This window comes from Panicum hallii, chromosome 3, assembly GCF_002211085.1.
Source record: "Panicum hallii strain FIL2 chromosome 3, PHallii_v3.1, whole genome shotgun sequence".
Classification (NCBI taxonomy): domain Eukaryota; kingdom Viridiplantae; phylum Streptophyta; class Magnoliopsida; order Poales; family Poaceae; genus Panicum; species Panicum hallii.
Genome location: NC_038044.1, coordinates 12,933,257 through 12,955,526, shown reverse-complemented (window position 1 = coordinate 12,955,526; position 22,270 = coordinate 12,933,257). Strand labels below are relative to the sequence as shown.

General features: G+C 45.5%; 3 protein-coding genes across 3 annotated transcripts; 1 reads left to right on the top strand and 2 right to left on the bottom strand.

Moving 5' to 3' along the window:
• Positions 1-36: 36 nt before the first annotated feature.
• Positions 37-4,906, bottom strand: LOC112884454 (chaperonin CPN60-like 2, mitochondrial). Its single transcript, XM_025949839.1, has 16 exons — positions 4,548-4,906; positions 4,254-4,413; positions 3,344-3,519; positions 3,034-3,129; positions 2,843-2,947; positions 2,258-2,344; positions 2,074-2,163; positions 1,744-1,824; positions 1,583-1,651; positions 1,444-1,521; positions 1,252-1,347; positions 1,077-1,176; positions 850-953; positions 667-772; positions 482-560; positions 37-393 (listed from the first exon to the last, which is right to left on the bottom strand). Exons 1-16 carry the CDS (start codon positions 4,752-4,754, stop codon positions 288-290), a joined length of 1,740 nt encoding a protein of 579 aa, XP_025805624.1. The 5' UTR covers positions 4,755-4,906; the 3' UTR covers positions 37-287.
• A 1,254-nt stretch (positions 4,907-6,160) lies between these two features.
• Positions 6,161-12,561, top strand: LOC112884457 (SWR1-complex protein 4). The gene is made up of 17 exons (XM_025949841.1): positions 6,161-6,397; positions 6,473-6,568; positions 7,182-7,247; positions 7,335-7,394; positions 7,493-7,549; positions 8,242-8,371; positions 8,923-8,990; positions 9,106-9,198; positions 9,275-9,322; positions 9,664-9,807; positions 10,565-10,675; positions 10,758-10,853; positions 11,076-11,147; positions 11,489-11,543; positions 11,646-11,680; positions 11,907-12,034; positions 12,141-12,561. Exons 1-16 carry the CDS (start codon positions 6,284-6,286, stop codon positions 11,982-11,984), a joined length of 1,323 nt encoding a protein of 440 aa, XP_025805626.1. The 5' UTR covers positions 6,161-6,283; the 3' UTR covers positions 11,985-12,034; positions 12,141-12,561.
• Positions 12,562-15,385: 2,824 nt separating this feature from the next.
• Positions 15,386-17,332, bottom strand: LOC112884456 (serine/arginine repetitive matrix protein 1-like). The gene has a single exon (XM_025949840.1). It carries the CDS (start codon positions 17,122-17,124, stop codon positions 15,619-15,621), a length of 1,506 nt encoding a protein of 501 aa, XP_025805625.1. The 5' UTR covers positions 17,125-17,332; the 3' UTR covers positions 15,386-15,618.
• Positions 17,333-22,270: the final 4,938 nt, after the last annotated feature.

Genomic DNA, 22,270 nt, shown 5'->3' with positions numbered 1-22,270 from the left:
GAGGAGACAGAGGTCGAGAACTCAAAGATTGTGACGGAGGGGCAGCCCAAGTGAGCTCGTAACTCGTAAGAGTGCGCAGCAAAATTCCGCTACTTCTAACAGTACCAAGTTGCATACCATAAATTTGAGTCTACAAAATGAAAGGCTCTAAATTAGTTCAGGTTGCATCACCATTGGCCCTACACCAAAAGTCACATCTGGGTGCCAGCTTTGCACCTCGTTAAGTTCGTTCCCAAGTACCATCTTTGGCCAAGAACATGTCAATCATAAATCAGGTGGAGTCGTCCTCAAAAATCCATTCCACTCATTTGCGGCATGCGGCTGGCTATTCTGGCCTTCGTTGCTGGGAGCTCAGAAACAGCAGCTTCTGTGGTTGTCATCAGCAAGGAAACACTGCACAACAGCAATAAAGCTTTGTAAACAAGTGTGATCATTTTAGTTGTAAAAAAAGAGGCACGGGCAATGATCCTGAAGATGTTACCTTGCAGCATCTTGAAGTGCAGTGCGGATCACCTTCACTGGATCGATGATTCCAGCCTTAATCATGTCTACATACTCACCTGAAGTTGCAAAAATGCATGAATTAATTAGTGGGACAGAACATGGTACTTCTTGGAGCCCCTCAAATTTAGAATGAATTGTTCACACATAGTTAACAGTACAAACCTCTAGCTGCGTCATAGCCCAAACTAAGGTCATCTTGTTCAGTTAGCTTCCCGATGACTATAGCCCCATCAATGCCAGCATTTGCAGCAATGGTCATCAAGGGAGCCTGCAGAGATTCCCGGAATCATTATAGGTTCAAGAAACAATAACCCAGTCATGAAACTAGATAGTAGAAGAAATTACCTTCAAAGCATTCTTGATAATTTGAACTCCAATCTTTTCATCCTCATTTGCTGTGCTAATCTTGTCGAGCTCCTTTGTGGCATATAGAAGGGCAACTCCACCACCTGTGAAGAGACATGAAGCAAAGAATGAATTGAAGGTTAGGTTGCATAGGGTAATATAATAAGCAAGTTATGAAATAAGAAGTGGAAAAATAAGATGTAAATTGCCCGAGAAAGTTCTGTAACCTGGCACAATGCCCTCCTCCACAGCAGCCTTTGCAGCATTTAGAGCATCTGTTACCCTATCTTTTTTCTCACCAACTTCAGCTTCACTAGCTCCACCAATCTGCAATTTAAGTGCATACTGAAGACTTGAAAAAGGAAATTCACCCACACATCAGTTTCTGAATATTCAACAAACCTTGAGGACAGCAACACCTCCAGATAACTTAGATAAACGCTCTTGGGCCTTTTCTTTATCAAACATAGCAGTGCTTGTGTCAATAGATTCCCTAAGCTGTCAAGGACATCAGAACAATGTGATTCCAATTGACAAATCTTCCTTCTAGCACTATCCAGGGCTTGAGATTCAATGAGAATTGAAATGTGAGACCTGTTGGCACCTCTCCTCTATCTGCTTTTTATCACCTCCACCATCTAGGATGATAGTATCATCAAGAGATACAGTAACCTGTGAAGAAGAATGTCACGGTCTTGACCTCAGGCACAACAATTTATGAGAGCTGACAAACCTTTTTGGCAGTGCCAAGCATTTGTAGTTGAACTTTGCCAAGATCAAGACCTCGTTCCTCGCTAACAACCTTGAAATCAAAATGATGTATTGAAGTCAATTTGAGTCAAAGAAATGTATTCAAGTAACGAAACTTTAGGTTACTGGCCAATAGTAACTAACCTCTCCTCCAGTCATCACAGCCATATCATCCAGATTGTGCCTTCTGTTATCACCAAATCCAGGAGCTTTGACAGCACATACCTATAATTGACCAATGGCAATTAGTTGAAGAATTTACATGAATAAGCTTCACCATGATAACCATTAGACATAGTTCAATGGCGTGCGGAAGGGAAGAAGCGCTACAAATGAGGGTGCTCTTTGATTCAAAAAGAAGAAAGAAGACAAAGAAAATGTCTTGCTTCCGTCCAAGGGTACAGATTGTCCAGTAGCTGATATAAGCACTTCAGGACAGTATATATCAGGCCTGGAGGAAATAATTAATATCACCTTGAGTCCAGCGCGATGCTTGTTCAGTACAAGCATTGAGAGAGCTTCTCCTTCTACATCCTCAGCCACAATGAGAAGAGGCCTGCGATTCTGCATAGACCAATTACAAGTTTATCACTCGTCAGATGTCACCAATTTTACATAGCATACCACCAGAAGCTGAGACATGAATGAACAAAGATACCTTGATAGAAATTTCTAATACTGGAAGGAGAGAATTCATGTTTGAGATTTTCTTGTCATGGATAAGAATCAGAGGGTTCTCCATCTCCTGCACAGGTATAAAATAGATAGGTGAAATTAATCTCATACCATTCATACGGAATCTTCCTATCTGTTGATATGCATCTCGTCAATGTTTTTTTTTCTGGTCTTGTCGAACTTTTAATAGGCCAAAAGCAATCCCAGATGCCCCACCTTTAAGGACAAGTAAACACATATGAAAAGTTTGCAAACAAAATTTTATAGCCTATTAGTGATTATATAGAAGCTCCTGAGGTCCAAAACTCCAAAAGAGTAAACAACCTACAACCTTTAATTTTCCTGTTAGTGTACTATTTCTACCAGCATACTTATCGCAATCACAAAATCAAAGCACGAAGAGGAACTGAGGGCATGTTTGGTTCCCTTGCCAACTTTAGTGCCCAAGAAAAGAAGTGGTGGGCAAAGGAAACAAAGATGGCCAGGGGAACCAAAGATTCCCTGAAAGAAAAATAGCTAAGATATCGTTGTGCTGGTTAACTTCTTAGACTAGGAAATGCAAACTTACACATTTTTGAGTCTTCTCATCAGTCACAAAATAAGGAGATATGTATCCTCTGGACAGCTTCATTCCCTGTACTGCTTCAAGCTCATTGTCCAATGTTTTGCCATCCTGCCAATTTCCAAGGATAAGTCGCAGTACTGTAAAATGACTACACAAAAAGAGCCTAGCAACAAAAAGAAGCACTCAGCACTCACAACAATAGTAATGACTCCATCCTTTCCAACTTTTTCCATAGCCTTTGATATCAGATCTCCAATTTCCTTTTCACCATTGGCAGAAATGGTTGCTACCTGGTTTACAAGAGGAAAATGAAATTAGGCATGCTTAGTAGAGTTTCAATTAAAATAAGGAAAGCCTACTAGTACAGAATCAAAATGATGATTTCTCATTGCTTACGACAGCAGATGCAAGTAAGAAAATACACAATGAGCTTCAATAATGGCTCATTATGGAGTTGAAGGGCGCAGAAAACTAAAGCTACCTTTACAGACCAGCGAATCTCACCTGGTTTATTTCTTCTGGGGAATTGATCTTCCACGCTTTACTTTTGAGGTGAGCAGTGATGGAATTTATGGCCTTGTTTACACCATTACGCAAGTCCATAACATTGACACCAGCTGCCACGGCCTTGCATCCTTCCGTAAGAATTGCCTGTGTAAGTACAGTTGCACAAGTGGTACCTGTTTCCCATCAAGTAAGAAACAAATGAGTGGTACTCAATACTTCATTCAGGCAAGTAGTCCCTATCCATCCTAACATTGATAGAGCATCTTGGTTTGGTTCAAAACTTCAGGTTACATGGCAGCTTTGAATTGATGATTGCAAGAAAACAAATAGAAATATTTGGTAGGGCCCTCCGTTTATTGCTTCCCAAAACAGGTATCTACAAAAGTAATGTCAGAAATTAAGTGATCCTGACTGTTTAAGCTACCTATTTGCTCCTCAATAGTACACATGTTCTCAACTTGAGAACCATCAGCCCCAGGAAAGAATTAAGACCTAATTGGAACTAGGAAGTATGTGAAATACAGTAGTAGTTAGCATAGTGAATTTGGTGCGATACAGTGCAAAAATGTGGGAAAAAAAAGTAATATTAAGCCAGGAAGAAAATCTAAAGTCCCAGAAACAACAGTAACACTGAGAAACAGCTGCTATGCAAGTCTAGTGTGAGCCCCTCAGGCACTGAACACAATAATCCAACTAACAATTTAACGAATTGATTTGTGCCATCAGAATTTCCCTGTTCTAATAACACAAACATTATGGACAAAACATAGCATCATGATTAACACTATTGTTGACATCAAAATCAGATGAGGAATAGGAGAGATGGATGATATATTCAAGATAACAAGTAGTTCTAATGGCAACAAATGACCAGCACAGTAATTTCGCCAAAGCCCTGAATCCATACCATCCCCAGCAACCTTGTTCGTAGCTTCAGCAACTTGCTTCACCAGGTTCGCACCAACATTCTTCGCAGTATCCTCGAACTCCACGCTCTTCGCAACAGTGACCCCATCCTTCGTGATTTTAGGGCCTTTATAGGACCCATCGATAATCACGGTGCGCCCCTGCAACGCAAGCAAGCAGGCCACTCAATCGAGTGCGAAAGCCCAGCGGTTCCGCTAGATCCACGCCGATCGCCGCTGCGTCACGCCCCCGACCAACACCAGGCTGCTCAGAAGAAAAGCAAGAGAGCACGAACCTTGGGACCCATGGTGACCTTGACGGCGTCGGCGAGGTCGTTGACGCCCTGCAGCATGGCGGCGCGGGCGCCAACGCCGAAGGTCACCTCCTTCGCCGCATACCCGCGCGCCCACAGCCGCTGCGGCTCCCCGCTGCCGCTCCGCGCGAGCTGCTTGCGCAGCGCCGAGGAGGACCTTGAAATGGCCGACGCCGCCGCCCGGTACATGGTCGCGCGCGCGTGTGTGCGGGTGCGGGTGCGGCGGCTCGTCTGCGGATTCGAGTAGCTCCCCGTGGCGTCGGGAGGGGAGGAGGGTTTTAGAGGAACAGGGGTTTGGGTTCCGGAAGCTTCGGCTCCACCGCGAGATCCACACTGGAAAGTGCTCTGGCCCTATCCTTGATTCATCGAAGTTAAAAGCAAGAGATGGGTTTTCATATACTGAAAAAAGGGTAAATCCCTCGCTGTCGCTGGATCTGGAATATTTATAGACGGTCAAAAGATACTAAAGAGTAGCATGAATTGTATAATCGTATAATTACAAACCACGTGATACACTTAATAAAATTAAAATTCTAAGTATAATGTATGGTTTGGAAGGGGTGAGAATGGAGAGTAGTCGGTACCCTCCCCGCTATGATGAATTGGTGATGCTCGTGGTGAGTTCAGTGTTGAAAATACAATTTATGAACTTATATAATATCTTAGGAGGGAGAGAAGAGAGAAAAGAATAGAGAAGGAATCCTTCGCATAATATTATGTGAAGAGAGTCTTTCTTATATGTAAGATATCCCACGGTATATATATAAATTTGAAGTGGTTATACTGTACGTATAAATTGATGTATTAAATAGACATCAATATTTGAATACTTAGATGCCTAGTTCTATCCATCGAAACATGCATTACTGAAAGTTAAGTGTCCACGTAATATCACCTCACATATATTAACTAGTAACATGCATATCGTAAATTCCTCTTATAAAAAGAGATATAGTCACGTTATTAATCTTCCGACACATATAAAAGAGCGAACCTTCACTTGTACATTTCAATACAAATGGAGTATAACTTGATGCAACTTGGATAAACGTGTAATCCATGTGGATAAATTGACCGTATTACCTTTAGCAATAGCTTCTTCTATATTTCTAGCTATATTTCTGGAGAAGAGTGCACTTTACCACGCAAAAAGATAAAAGTATGCACAAAACCAATTTATATTTTGGTACAACAAAGATGATTACGACTTAAATCTACTGTGGAGAGCAGATTTATGTTCGAGAGCAAAATCAATTAAGCAATTAAAATAAAAAAATCTTTAAAGCATTCTAACAAGATAATGATATATTTGCCGTTAGGAAGCAAACGCTACATAACATTATTCGAAATCGTCTAGCAACAATTATACAATCTCTATCCCTTAGTTTTCTACGTTAACATCTAATTAGTGATTTTCATTATACCCCAGAACATTTTTCTTTTCGTGAGATACGTACAGCACTGGTGTGAAACTTTTCAAAACAGAGGTGAAGCATTGTTTTAAGAATTAGAGCTGACGGGTTAATGGAAACCAGGTACGGTTTTGGAGTTTGCACCCGCATCTTGACCCGTTAATGCTTCGTTTGCTTTCTCCGTCGCGGCCTCGCGAGCTCGAAACACCCAGGCGGCCCCCGCATCTCCTCCCATGTCGCAGTAGGGCTGACCAAAACCCTAACCCTAACTTTCTCCTCCGACGCCCTCCTCCTGAGGCAGTATACATGGACGCGAAGGACATCCTCGGGCTCCCGAAGACCCCCTTCTCGTCCTCCCAGGAGAAGAAGTCGCGGCCGCCCAAGGAGCCGCAGCGCAAGCCCGATGGCGTCTCGCGCGAGGTACCGCCATTCTTCACCCTCCGCTTTCTAGTCGCCGCTGCTTGCCTGCAGTGCTGACATGTCTTGGTGATCTAGGTCTATGCGCTCACAGGAGGGGTGGGAATGGCCCCGCTCATGCCGACTGTCGAGGCATCACACCTGAAGCGGCGGCCTGCTGCGGAGAAGGAGAAGGTGAGCTAGCACAATTCATCTCGTACCTGTTAGAAATTGGGTAACCTCTGAACTGTGCTTGAGCGTTTATCTATTCAAAAACTACGCCCATTGGGAGAACTGGCATCAAGAGTACATTGCCTATGTAATTGAACTTGGGAAATTGAAATACTGGGCAGTTCATGCACAAATTGAATTGCCAATAAAACTAACTTTATGTTAGCAGATTACATTTCTTCATGTGCATTGTATCAAATGAATACTGTCTGTCATTTTTTTTGCCACGTAAACTAAATATATTAACATATGTTAATATGTAATATGTTTTTTTAATGAAGCCTGGACTGCAACTGAACATCATAGCTTTTAGTCAGTAAGAATTGCAGTTAAGTTGAGCTTATGTAGAAATACAACTTTCTATGCACCTATTCATTTACACTGTGTTTGGTTAAGTTTTTTGCATTAGTTTTACCACATATTTGTGAAATGTTACATTTGTTGTCCCCTAGCAAAGTAAGTCATCCTGCAGTGGGCTTCTCATAGAATGCAGAAGATGACCACTGTTATCTGGTTCTTTGACACTAGTGGAGCTAGGGGACTCTGTAGGTGTTTTAACAATACCGTTGTAATGCAGGTAGCATGGCAGTGGTTACCTTTCACATCCTCTGCGCGAACTGACAACCTTCAACTCTATCACTGGGTCTGCATCTCATTCTTTACTAATGTGATATATTGAAAAATAACAAGACTTGTTTAATAACTGTACTTCACCAATTTGATTATTCAGGTTAGAGTTGTTAATGGTGTTCCACCAACTGGTGACTATCAGTTTGCAAAATATAACAAGGTAACAACTATATTATGTTAGGTACAATTGAGCAGCAAGCCTTCCCTTTGCAAAATCTGGGGCTTATTCTGCCTTTTATTTATCTTTTCTTTTTGCAGAAAGTGGATGTTCATAAATACACGGATGAGGAGTACGAGAAGTATTTAATTGATCCTGTAGGTACTAGTTAAAATAAAAGTCCGAAATTTAGCATCCAATTTATTTGCGTGATATTTAGTATTTTTGCACTATCCACAGTTAAGATCCAGGAATGAGCGAATCTAGCCTTTTGCAAATGTTAATGTTATGTGTTTTGGAGCTATAGTATTACTAGCGGTGAATTACTGTAGCTCTCTTTCCCATCTGAACAACTTTTGCATGCTTATATTCTAAATTCTAGACATCTGTTTGATATAAACATGTGCTGATTTTACCAAGCTACTGCATGTGTCTTTGTTAGCACGCCATGCTTGTTAACATATAATTCATATTTAGCAGTGGCCCTACCCCAATTGATCCGGTAGGGGTAACACCCATCCCTGTGAAAGTCTTTCGGAGTATTTCAATTCATAAATGAAAGCTTTCATATTCTGCTTTTGAACACCATCAGATATTTTAAATATGCATACTATTTAATTACAGAACTTACAAACAGAAAAGAAGTTTTGCGGTGGTAGGACCTCTTTGCTGAAGGCCTCTTGGTTTAATCATTAACCATTATGTTAGGACCATATGTGTGATTTTGGTCAGTGGTCATTTTGGATATTCATAAACCTTTTGATTTTTAGGGTGTTGAATTTTCACAATGCTTTTTTGTTCACTGCTCATTCCGAAGTTCTAAAAGAAATGTTTGGTGTGGCTATTTCAGGCTTGGAGCAGGGAGGAAACAGATCAGCTATTTGAATTATGTGAACGGTTTGACCTTCGTTTCATAGTAGTAGCAGACAGGTTTCCTACGTCTCGCAGTGTGGAAGATCTGAAGAGCCGTTACTATTCTGGTAATTTAATATTGATATCTTGGTGGTCAGATATATCCGCTTTTGAAATTCTCCCATGTCTAGCCTTCTATGTTTTATATATGCATTAGACCGAAGGATTTTGGTCCTGCTGAATATTGGAAGCAATTATATGCTCAGGAGGCCAACATTGGTGATGTATGTTTGGTTATTCTATCTGTCATTCAATTTACAAATAATTACTCGTCAGTGTGTTCAGTAACTTTTTAATCATACGAGGAAGATTTTTGCACACCATCCTTTATCATATATCTTCGAAACCATCCTTTTATAACTTCTTTTTACTTCTGTTAAATCGATGAATAAAATTTCTAAGCATGGCATTGCATTTGTTCTGCTGTAAACTTGTCTAAGCACGCCTTTCTTTGTATTATTTAATGTTACCAGAAGTTTGGTGGCATCATGGCTTATTATTCACCTATTCAATCATTTGCTAATGATACGCATGTATGCAGAATCTAGTTGTATTTCCACCACTTCAATTTATGTCTTATCCTCTTTACCTCTATAATCATTGTCTTTATTTTTTGCAGTTTCTCGGTCTCTTCTAATTCACAGGGCTCGATCATTTGATGATGTTTCTGGGAATCCCCTTGTGAAGGTAGTGCTTAATTCTCTCCCCTTCTTAAAAATAACTAATTCATTGTTATAATAAATTGAGTACTCTAATAAATTTGTCCTGTAGTGACATATATGTTTACTGTATTTGTTCTCAGGATAGCTATGATGCTGCTCATGAGACTGAGAGGAAGCGTGCATTATCAGCACTTCTCTCCCAAACTAAACAGCAAGAAAAAAAGGATGCTGAGGTGAGAAAGTAGCCGAATTTTTCGGTGTATCATTTACCATTGTTGCGTATCTGACTGCCATGTGCTACCTTTTCAGACTTTGGCAGAAGCAAAACGCATTATGGAATCTCGTGCTGCTAGCAAAGTGAGTGACCAATGCCTGTGATTCTGCATTTCCGAATAACAAACAAAAAAAGTAATCTTAGGCAATGGGCATTAATAATAATCTATATGGTATTTATGGGATAAGTATTTCTTTTCTTTTTGTGAAGAACTAAATGGAAAATCATTTAGATTTTCATTATGTGTTCAATTGAATAGCACTTTTACCATTTGGGCACTTCAGGTTTATGCCGATGTTCAGGTGCAGTATTTTTCATTAACTCCCTTTATTATTTCAATCGTTTTAGTTTCAAGAGATAAGTGGATTCTGCTTGATGTTAATGCTTTGAATTCCCAGATGCTTAATTGTTTGATACTTTGTAGACTGTGGACGAAGCTGGCATGCCTTCGAGCTCTGATAATGCTATGGTTCCTGTTGATGGTGTATCTCCCTTGAGCAGCACTCATCCTCCATTAACACATCCAAATACAGCAGCGAACAGCTCCATACCTAATTCACTACGAACGGTAATTCTGAAGCTATTTCGGGTTAATTCTTATAGTTGATTAGTTGACATTTCATTTGCTGTGCTCATCTAAATCTCAACTCCTAAATTCAGCTTATCATGGTCAATGCATCTGTGCAACCACCATTCATGAATTTCTGAAAGAGAATGTATCAACTTACATTCCAGATTCAGTTTATCTATCTGAGATACCAGTGGACACTGAGGATGTGAGGTTACATGAATATTTTATCCCACTGAGGCAGTGAAATTCGGATAAATGCCATGTGTTGGGCCTCGGATATCAATCGCACAACCAGTGACATTTTTTAAAATGCATACATCACAGTGGCATTTATTCATGTTTCCATTAAAAGTGCTGATGTTGTGTTGAAAGGCACAGATTAGCTATATTTTAACCTGCCATATTTGTAAATCTGTTTTTTGCCGCATTCTATGGCTCTATGGCACGGCATGTCCATGATAATCAGGTAGAGAAAGAATGCATTTGCACGCTAGAACTGTATTATTGTTCTAGTAGTTGGCTAGTGCAACTCTTAACCATTCCACTTGCATTCTCATGGAAATAAGCGATCTATGCTTCCTTTCAAATGTTAAATGTTACATAAATAGGTCCTTTTTAAATTTTTTTGAATATAATAGTGAGTTCCATCCATTCTGTCAAAGATGGCTGCTCTTAGTGTCTATTAATGAACCATATACTTCTATCTTCATAATTTTCTTTTCTATGCATTTGATTTCTATACTTTCTCTTTCAGCTTCGAGTGTATTTGAGAACCCATGCGCTTGACCAAATGGTCCAAGCAGCAAGTGCTTCAGCTGGCCTTAGAGTTATCAAAAGGGTTGATCAGACACTACAAGATCTAGGGGTTTGTCTTATACTTTATGCGCACATGACTAAATCGTGTATAGCATAAATGTATTTGAGCAAGTGTCTTTTTATTTTTGTAGGTGAATTTGAAGCCTAAGGTTCCAACAAAAGCAGTTTGTATAGAACATCTTGAATTGCGGAACGAGATACTCACATTGCTTAACTTACAGAAGCAGGTACTTGTTTTAATACTGTTAGATTCCAGGTTCTTTAGCATTTAGCATATGCTTTTATTCTATTTAGGTCACAAAAGTGTTGATTCTCAATTTATGATCTTTTTTTGGAACCGCCCGTTGAATTACACCAAATAGAATATAACTGATAGTATCTGTAAAAAAATTATTTGTGTTAAGCTTTTTCCCTTCACCTAACTGTTCTCTTTTGGGTTTATATAATAGCTGCAAAATAAAGAGGCAGAAGTTTCAGCTAACCGAGAAAGTTCCTTCACGGAGGCACCAAGCACGCCTAAGGTAATATATGTTTTAATGCAAGTAGGCTTCCTCTTCTGAAACATGTTGCAGCGGCTGGTGGCTGTAACAAGTAGTTCCTTTAGTAGAAGTTATGATATGAAGAGCTTAGTGAAGTCTGAAAGGGAGCGTGCAAAAATGTTGATAACATATCTAGTGGGACTATCTTAAAAAGGTTCAAATATCTAGTGGGACCATCTCAAAAACAAAGAAGGAAAGAATGTCTAGCGCAAAGCGAATAATGTTTCTCGCTTTTCTCTGTAATAGTTATGCTCCCTGGGCATCATCAAGACATCAATGTTCTTTTTTTGCTTTCTACTTAACAATTATTGTATTTACTGCAGCGTTCTAATAGAGATATTGATCGTCCCTTCGTCCCTGATACAGTTGGGTTTACAGGTAGTTAAAAGCAGACACTTGGTTTACGTACTCTGCCCCTCTTGAATATGAGAGCTTGTACTTTATTAATATTTCACATGACCCTGCTTCATGTGACCACAGGTGAAAGAGCAGGCAAACGGGATCACAAGCGGAAGGTTTGCTGTTTCTTTTCTTTATTTCTGCTATTAAACTGTACTTTGTTTTTTAGTATATGAATGCCTTTGAATTGATGCATCCTTACTATTTCTACAGTTTCTACTTTAGACTACAGAGGATTTGTTGGAAATCTAGTATCATCTACTACATGGAACTATATAAGTTCGATTCATCTTATATATGTTTTAACTATGTCAAGACTTCATCTCAAATCATTTTTGCCAGAACACTGGAAGATTTATAGATGCGCCTCCGTCACCACCCCAATCCAAGAGGCCTAGGAAATTGAAGGGATCAGACTGATAATGCTGTTCAAATAGCCGATGGAAACATTTCATTAGTCAAACAACCCTGTAATGCCATATCATCATACTGAATTTAAACACACCATTTTTCCGGTTATTTAGTTACCATTTCAGCGCAAAAGATTGAGTTTTACAATATTTTTGAATCTTGCAGCACTTTCAGGCTTACATCTAGAGATGAAGATGAACAAAATAGGTCAGTTCCGGCCTTGGTGGAAGTCAGTTCAGATTTCGGATGGTCTGTCTTGCAGGAATCTGCTTTCGTGGCTAGAAGATGTGCATGCTGTGTCTCTGGCTATCTGCTGTGCATCGTCTGGGCGGACCTGGAATCTTATCATGGTCGTGATATTTGGTTCGGTTTTGTATTTGTAATGTATGTCATGTATGTAAAGGTAACTGTGAGATCAAAATTGTACCCGTTCAGCTGATTTCTGAGTTGTTGTTAGCACTGGTGATGTTAGCGATGTTAGCGTATGTTGCTCTAGTTTGGCAAGCTTCTCATATATGGGACCCATAAACTTGTCATTCCGTTTTTGGTCCTGCTCAATAAGAGCGGTCATCGTTTCAGTCGCCTAGACGCTGAAGCTGATGGTAACCACGGTGTCCACCGGCACCCTGTCTCTGTCGTTTGATCCCTCGCCACCACATACCTGGCTGCAAGCCGCCAGCTCCTGGATTGTGATCTGAAGTCTTGCACTCTTGCTAGCTCTGAGCTTATCTGCTTTAGTTTGGACGAAAGGACAATAATAATCTCACGAAATCTAACTTGGTTGTAGAGGAAATATGACGTCAGCTTAAAAAATAGGTAAAGTCTAAATTACTCCCTTCAAATAAGGCCAAAGTCTTGATAACCCCTTAACTATCACTTAACCATCACTTGGTTCAATTTGACCCCTAAATTATATTATTTGGTTCAATTTACCTCGTAATATATTTTATCTTTTTTATTTTCTCTATATACAAGTGGAATCTTAATTTAAGATTTTGCATGGTTGTAGTGGGCATCTAATATATTTAAAAAACATTATATTTTTTTCGTCATTATTTTCTAAAATTTTGTATCATAAGGGCTAATTTATTATTAAATATCATACCCTATCGAAGTAATGATGAAAAATTCTTGATATATTTTTCTTAAATATGTTATGATGTTCCCTATCATTCTGCAATATTTTAACTCAAGACTTCGCTTGTGCGTAGATAAATAAAAAGATAAATCTTATTAAAGAGTAAATTGGACCACTAATATAGTTTATGGGGTAAATTGGACAAAGAACTGCCGTCTTCGATTTCCCATTTGAGCTTGCGGAAGCCGTTCTCGGCTAGATTAATGTATGACATCATCATCATCATCCTGTTTGCAACTCGCAACTAAATCAGACGCGCAAGGCCAATTTCGCCGCGCAGCCGGGCAACGGATTAGGAATTTATTTTATTAAAAAATAGCTATAATATAATTTTATAAATTATAAAACTACTCGTTGGACTGGGCCTGAAGCAACGACAGCCCAATGCCCAGGCCCAACGAAATTTCGGGATCGAGCTAGCTTTACGACGCCGAATCCCACTCCAACGGATCACTCGTTTGTTCAGCGAGAACGAGAGATTGCGCGTCGATCAGCTAGCTCCAAACTGATCTACGTCCCCTCCTTGCTACACGAGGCTTGTCAGCTATTAGCTCCGGTCTCCACATCTTCAACCTTCGAGACCTCGGCGCGCTTCTGTGGCGCGGGACGTCACTGGGGTTCGCCAGAGGGCGTGCAAGTGCCTTCGCCCTCCATCCGTGAGGATGAGGATGACTGGATGAGGACGTCGGGAGCAGGAGGAGGGCACCGAGCGCCAGAGCGCGCGGGCCAAGGAGAAATCGGAAGGCGTTGGAACGGAGTGAGGCTGAGATCAGGGCGCCGGCCGTCATCCTGGAAGAATCCGTGAGGTAAGCGTGGAGTCGTGGAGGAGCGGCGTCTGCATCGCCAGCCGCTTCGCGAAACCCTTTCCTTCGCGTCGCGGCACCAGACCCACCGGTGGAAATTCAGAGGCGTCCAAGAGACCTGGTACTGCTGCCCAGTGCTCCTCGCGTGTCGCAAACACAAAGAGGCCAATCTGCCTGCCCGGCCGGGCGCGCTCCGGCCGCTCGCGGGGACAAAGAGGCTGACGCCTCCGGCTCGACTCGCTCGTGTCGCCGTGTCGGAGAGCGACGGGCGGCGACCGGGGGCGGCGTCGCGCCTCGCGCGTGTCTTCGCCTCGGTGGCCGGTGTCGCCCCGGCTAGCTCGCTCGCTCGCTCACATCCGGCCAGCGTACAAGTCTTTTTCTTTTTCTTTTCTTCGTTTTGCTTTTTCTTGTAATCCAGCGTAGAAGCTAAGCCACCGTGGGGGTGTGGTCGCGGCAACGGCGGCTGGAACCTGGAAGAATATGCTCGTGGACTCGTGGTCGTGGGGGTGTGGGTTTCAGGAGGTCGGCAGGATGAACGGAACCGACCAGGACAGGCGCGTCGCGTCGCGGGTGGCGGTTTCCGGGGGACAGCGACCTGGGATCATGGGGATCGATGGCGAGGCTCCGGCGGCGAGCGATCCGATCCCGCGGTGGTGCGTTCCTTGAGGCGGTTGTGAGAAAGCCCGTTGACGGGCGAGATCTACTGGAGCAGTCAACTCTGTTGCAGAAATCACTGAGGACACTGCTAACCCATGGCCATGTCCTGGTTACGTCACGGACAGCAGCGAAGCATGGTCAGTGGAGCGGTTGGAGGCTGGAGGGCATCGACGGTGACCGATCGGATTTCGGGACCTGGCGAGCTACGTCTCTCGTCTCAAGAAGAAGAAGAAAAAAAAAGGTGAAAGAGCCGCAACAAAAGGCAATTAGGCAAAGGCATGTACTGTACCTTTCATCCATCAGCGTTGGAAGGTTGAAATGCGTTACACTGCAGGCGAGGCACACAAAGTAGGCAACCCGCAGGCTGTCTCGCGGCGCATCCTGGAAAGCCACGTCCACGTCGTCGCTGAACGACCGGACGCGATACATACAGCATGCACTGCATTCACTGTTCAGAGCGATGCTAACATGCTATGCCATTTTCAGAGAAGGCTCCGTCCAGAGTGGGGGGAGGGATCCAGCCTCGTTTCTACTACTCCGTGCACGGCAGCACGGGCATCATCGCCATCGTTTTATCCTGGAAGGAAGAAGCATCATGGGCCACCGCGCGAGATCCGTGCACGCCCATGATCCCGTACCTGCTCCACGCTTGTTAACTCTCGAGGTCAAGGTCGCCGGGAAGATGAGCGATGCAGAGGGGCTCTCTGACGTCCGAACGTCCCAACCACCAGAAACGCCACTGCACTTAGATCACTGTTCACTCATCAACGCCTACTATCCAGGCAACGATGAACTGCACCAGAATGAGATTCTAATCGGATAATTTTCAGGAGGTTCAATTTTTTTATAAAAAACTAGCAGTTCTTACAAGCAATTTAACAGTCCAAAAACAAACTCACCATTGTATAACTCACACTCCAGTGATCGCTGACCCGAACATATTTTTAGTAGTAATATCTGGATCCTACCCAGAAGCTAGCTAGCCGATTCCTGCATGGCGGAATGGAAACTCCTCGATCACCTCCTCCGTCCTCGCAGGCGAGAGCTACTGCTCGCCGCCGCGGTTGAGCATCTCCTTGTAGTTGAGCAGCGAGTTGAGCCGCTGCAGCTGCAGCTGCTGCCTGAACTTGTTGATGAAGTCGTCGGCCCGCGCGTCGACGCCCTGGTCCGCCTCCGCCGTCGGCTTCTCCTCCTCCACGACGACGGAGCTCGACTTGCTCATCCTCGGCTCCTTCTTGCCCTGCTCCGGCGCCGGCTCCGACCGGCTCCGCCCGTAGTGCGCCGCCGCCTGCTTCTTCTCGTCCGCGGCCGGGGGCGTCGACTCCGCGGCGGCGGCAGGGAGGTCCGGGCCAAGGTCGCCGGAGCGGAAGCGGTAGAGGCTGAACGAGCGGAGGCGCTCCAGCACGGACGGCGCGCGCGACAGCGGCGCGGGCGCCGGAGGCGGGACGTACTCGTCTTCGCGGTGGTGCTGCGCTTGCTGCTGCCTGAAGCTGTCGATGAACGCCTCCGCCCTCACGTCCACGCTCTCGCCGGCTAAGGCCGCCTCCACCCGGCTCGGAGCGGCGGCCTTCCTCGTTTCCGAGCTCGACTTGGCTATTTTCGACTTGGCCTCTTGCTTCTTCTCCTTATTACTACCCTGCTCCCACGCCGGCTCGGACCGGCTCCTGTCGTAGTGCGACTGCGCTTGCTTCTTCTCGACCGCCGCCGCCGGTGCGCTTGCTGGCATCGCCGCGGCGGCGGGTTGCTCTGGTGCGAGGAAGCCGTAGAGGCCCAGTGAGCGGAGGCGGTCCATGACGGACGACGTGCGCGCCAGCGGGGCAGGTGCCGGCGCCAACGCCCGCGCCCGCGCCGGAGGCGGAACGTACTCTTCCTGGTAGTGGTACTCCTGCTGCAGCGGCGACGGTTCCCGCCTGAAACTTGCAGTGAACACCTCCGCCCTCGCGTCCACGGAGTCGTCCTCGGCGACCGCCTCGACCACCCTCGCTGGCTCCCGGGCCACCTGCGCCTTCCTCACCTTCGCGCCCGACTTCTTCACCGTCGACGCCGGCCTCCTCTCCTCCCGCGCGGGCGACGGGTCCGACCGGCTCCTGGCGTAGTGCGCCTGCTGCGTCGCCGTCGCCGTCTCTTGCTCCACCGGAGCGAACGCGTCCTGCGCGTGGTTGGCCCCCGCCGCGGCGCCGTACTCGGGCGGGAAGTCGCCGGAGCGGAAGCGGTAGAGGCCGAACGACCTGAGCCGGTCCAGGACGGAGGACGTGCGGGCGAGCGGCGCGGGCGCGGGCGGCGTCGCGTACAGAGTGTCCTGCTGCTGCGGGTAGTAGTGGTCGCCGTACGCCGGCTGCTGATGCGGGTGCAGCGGTTCCTGGTGGTGGTAGTGGCCGTCGTCGTGGTAGTTGTGGTGCTCCCGGCGGCGGCGCTGCTGGGTGGCGCGGGAGGTGAGCGCGATGGTGCCGATGACGAGGTTGACGACGAGGAAGAGCGTCGCCGGGGTGAAGTACCCCCGGATCGACGCCCACGAGCCGAACGGCGCCGCGGCGACGTCGGCGCTGTCCATCTTGCCTGCGCGCCGGCCGCAACCGCAGGGTGCTGTGCGCTAGCTAGCGAGCGGAGGATGGGAACAGGGGAAGGGAAGCGGCTTGGGGGTGCGTGGGGAGGGTGGAGGTTAGGAGACCGTGGCGGTGGTGGGGATCGGCGTCTGGTGCGGAGTCCAACTGTTAAATGGTGGCCGGGGGCGGGGGGAGCACGCGGCGCGCCGCGGGTGGCCTGCTGCTGACTTGGTGGGTGGAACACGTGGGAATCCAAGTGCCGCCCCCCTCGTGCCGCGCGAGCCGTCCCGCCGGGATTGCAGGCGAGGTGATGGTGCCGAAGGGACGCGGGCAGCCGGGGGATGAGGTTGGCCGCCACACGGCTTCGTACGGTCGTCAGCACAGTGGTCCACAGGGAAGGGTTGGATTTTGGCGGCAGTGGGTCCTTTTCCAACACCACGTGGAAACCTCAGATCGGTCACGTAACATTTGTAGCTGTAACAGACTCTCGTGGCCCGTTACAACTCGCAATAATCTTTAACGGTTGTTATTTGGCACCTGTTACCCATAAGCGCGGCAGGCTTGACCCCGAACTAGCCACCACAACGCCCGTTACCGATGAGGACTTCTGGTAACAGGCGTATTAAAGGCCCGTTATATTAAAATGTTGTAACGGTCGTTAAAGTGCGTCCGTTACAAAAAGTGTACTATCGGTAACGGTCTCTTAATATCCGTTACCGATCACTGTTGTATCGGTAATGGTCGTTTAAGGACCGTTACAGATAGGGCAGTGATCGTACCTAACTGTCGCTTGTAGTAATGCGCGTTACTGATGAACATTTGATGCCCGTTACCGATAGAGCGGTGTTACTTGTGTGATCCGTTGATGCCCATTATCGAAGTCACTGGCGCAGCAGCCGGTGGGCGTCCTCCCGCGCCGTCACCGCGACCGGCGCCTCCTCGGCCGCGCTCTCCTCCACCGCCGTCAAGCTGGAGCGTGGCGGTGCTGCTGTTGGACGTGTCTTGCTGCTGCTGCCTCTGCGCCGGCATCACCGAAGGTGCCGGCGGACGTCGACCGCGGTGTCCTCCGCGCCGTCACCGTCCTCCAAAGCAGCAGCCCTTCTTCCACTTCATCGCTGCGGCCGCGACGCCGCCTCCTCCTCGGGCGCGCTCGCCTCGTAGACATTCCTCCTCAAGGTGGAAATTGCCCCCTTTTATTGAACTTTGCTATCCTAATCCTCTTACTCATCGGTTTTGGTGATGAATTATGCTCATTTGATGTATGGAAATTGCCCTTGTTCATTGAACTTGTAGATGGTGGCTGCTGATCGGGCTTGGATGTACAGACAGCCCCGAGATTGGGACAATTTCATAACCGGGGTCAATGGTTTTCTAGGTCAAGCAGAGGCGGATATGAGAAACCGTGGTCTTCAGACAATGTATTGCCCCTTATAGATTGTCTCAACCAGAAGAAGTTCGGATAACGGGACAAAATTTTTCATCATTTGATCACACGTGGTTTCACAAAAAATTACACGTGTTGGAACAAACATGGTGAGGAAGGCCTTAATGAAGTCGAAGCAGGATGCCTAAATGAAGGTGAAGCGCGACACCATGCTCAAGGCCTTAATGAAGGGGCAGCGCGATGCCATGATGAAGCTCTTGATGAAGGTGGAGTTTTTGAGGAAAATGAACCATTCCCACCCTTTGTGATGAGGCCTGATGATATGACTGATCAAGAAGTTACGGGCTTCGATGATGGTGAGGTGTTGCAACGTGTGCACAATGTTGATCAAATGGTGCGGGATGTTGAGTTTCAAGGAGTGTACACAACTTCTGAATTAGCGAGGCTGAAGCAGTTCATCGAATATTCAAAGAAACCCCTCTATCCTGGTTGCCAGAAGTACTCTCGCCTTTCTGGTGATCTAAAACTTTTGCAGCTTAAGGCAGATCATGATTGGAGCAACAAAAGTTTCAAACAACTATTGGATGTGCTTAGAGACATGCTACCTGAGGGAAACCAAGTAGCCGAGTCTGTCTATGAGGCAAAGAAGATAATCTGTCCTCTGGGAATAGAAGTCGAAAAAATTCAGGCATGCAAGAACAGTTGTGTATTGTTCCGTGGAGATTATGCAGACCTTGACAAGTGCCCCAAATGTGGGTGTGATCGGTACAAGTGGAAAAAAGATGGTGGAGATGATAATGCTGATGACGGGAACGTGCCCGTGGAGATCAGAGGCAAGAAGAAGGTTAACAGAGGGGGTCCTGTGAGGGTGGCATGGTATTTTTCCCGTCATTCCCCGGTTGAAAAGATGGTTCGCCACAAGAAAGGAGGCCCAACTCTTGCGTTGGCATAAGGAAGGCCGAAAGAAGGAAAATGACAAGCTTACGCACCCCGCAGATGCAGCACAATGGGGTAACATTGATTCCCACTTTAAGTGGTTTGCTGATGATTGCAGAAACCTTCGGTTCGCTATGAGCACAGATGGCGATAACCCATTCGGTAACCAGAGTTCTACACATAGTATCTGGCCTGTCGTGCTGTCAATGTGCAACCTTCCACCCTGGCTATGCAAGAAACGGAAATACATGATGCTGACAATATTGGTCTCTGGGGCAAAGCAACCTGGCGACCGTATTGATGTCTACTTGAGGCCACTAGTTGATGACTTGAAGACACTTTGGAAGCCTGGTGTGAAGGAGGTTTGGGATGAGTTCGGGCGTGAGGAGTTCACATTGCACGCCATGTTGTTCACCACCATCAACGACAACCCGGCTCATCGCAACCTCTCCAGCCAGAGTAAAAGGAAAGGTGCAGCTTGCCCACACTGTTTGGAAGAAACTTGCTCATTGTGGCTAAGAAATTCAAAGAAATTCGCATTTATGGGGCACCGTCGTTTCCTCAGCAAGAAACATCCCTACCGGGACATGGATTGTCAGTTTAATGGGAAAAAGGAGAATCGAGCGGCGCCTCTGCATGTGACTGGAAATCTGGTCCTCTTGCAAGTCAAGGACATCAAAACTATCAAGAAGTTACCCAAAATGACTGAAAAAATCCTTGGCAAGAGAAAGAAACGAGATGGTGAAGAAGAAGAAGATGGGAAAGGAATTTGGAACAAGAAATCAATTCTATGGGAGCTAGAGTATTGGGAGCTGTTGGATGTGCGTCATTCGATTGACAACATGCACGTCAAGAAGAATGTGTGTGAAAGCGTTTGTGGAACATTGCTGCAATAGAAGTTGAAAGGAAAAGATCATAAAAATGCAAGGGAGGATCTTAAAGATATGGGCATTAGGCCGGAGCTCTATGCAGAGGAAACAGACACGGGGATAGACCTTCCCGTCGCTGCAACCACCTTGTCAAAGACAGAGAGAAAAGAATTCTGTGAGTTTTTGCATGGTTTGAAAGTACCTTCAGGCTACTCATCGAACTTCAAGAGGCTAGTGTCGGTGAAGGACATGAAAATGAATTTCAACTTGATGAAATCTCATGATTGCCATGTGTTGATGACAGCTCTTCTTCCTGTTGCACTTAGAGGTATCAAGACAGTACAGGTTCGCGACGCGGTCGCGAGCTTGTGTTTATTCTTCAATGTAATAGAATAGAAGGTGATTGATGAGTAAGAACTATTGAAGTTAGAGAGGAGGCATTTCGAGACCCTATGCATGCTTGAAGCTACCTTCCCACCAACATTCTTTGATGTCAGGATCCATCTAACAGCACACCTCGCGAGGGGGATCTGGTTCCTTGGCCCATCTTACCTTCATCAGATGTTTCCATATGAGAGGTACTTTGGATTCCTCAAATCATTGGTACATAACCGGTCATTTCCGGATGGAGCCATGATTCGTGGCTATGGGACCATCGAAGCAGTGGAGTGGGCCATGGGTTATATGGACCCCCAAAACCCTATTAGTGTGCCTCATTCACAGCATGACGGTAGGCTTGCAGGTGTTGGGACCATGGAGAAAAAGTCAATCACTCCGGATCCAGATGCCTTCAACAAGGCTCATTTCACCGTGATACAACAGATTGACCTGATTACACCATTTGCCAACGAGCACAACCAACAACTACGTGAAGAAAACCTTGCCCGTAGTGAGGCTTGGGTTGCAAAGAAGCACATGCAATGCTTCAGCTGGTGGCTCCGAGATTATGTCCAGAGATGCAACGCAGCTGTAATCGACAATCTGATAACGAAACTAGCAGTGGGGCTATTATTCACTGTTACAACATACCAAACAATAGATATCAATGGATACACGTTCTACACCATGGCCCAGGATGCCAAGAGCGTCTATCAAAACAGTGGTGTGCGTGTACGGGCCGTCAACAATGACATGCAGGCAGCCACATATTATGGTCAAATAGAGGAGATATGGGAGCTTGATTATGTAGGTTTCAAGGTAGCCCTTTTTCAGTGCAGATGGGTCAATGGGAAGAGAGGTGTGAGCAAGGATAAATATGGGTTTGTTAGTGTTGATCTGCGGGTCTTTAGTTACAAAGACGAACCATTTGTTTTCGCCAAGGATGTTGAGCAAGTGTTCTATATACCTGACCTTGTAAGGAAGAACTGGTGTGTGGTTATGCCTGGAAAAAAAAAGAATTGTTGGGATTGCCAATGTTGTTGAGGAGGAGGAATACAACCAGTTTGATGAAATTCCATCCTTTGATACTTCATACATGCCCCGACTCTTGGCAACTGACAAAACACCGTACTTGCGGATCGACCATCATGAAAAAAATCCATATATAGAAATCAAAGAAAAAGCAAGATTGATGTCTGCTGAATCCTTTTTGTAATGTAGGATGTGTATTGGTGGAAATTCAATCCTTTTTGTAATATAGGTTGTGTATTGGTGGAATTTGAATCCTTTTTGTAATATATGATGTCTATATATTCTGCCTGAGATACCATATATATTCTGCCTTAGATACATATATTCTGGTTTAGTTCAGTAAGTGTGCTGCAGTCTGCTGAATTCTGTATCTCACATTAGTAACGGGCGTTACCACAACGCCCGTTACTAACTGTACATCAGTAACGGGCTTTACGACAACGCCCGTTACTAATGGTCATATAGTCAGTAACGGGCGTCCTCTCAAAGCCCGTTACAAAGTGGTCATCAGGGGACATACATATTCGGCTAATCCCTTCCCCGCTCTTCTCCTGC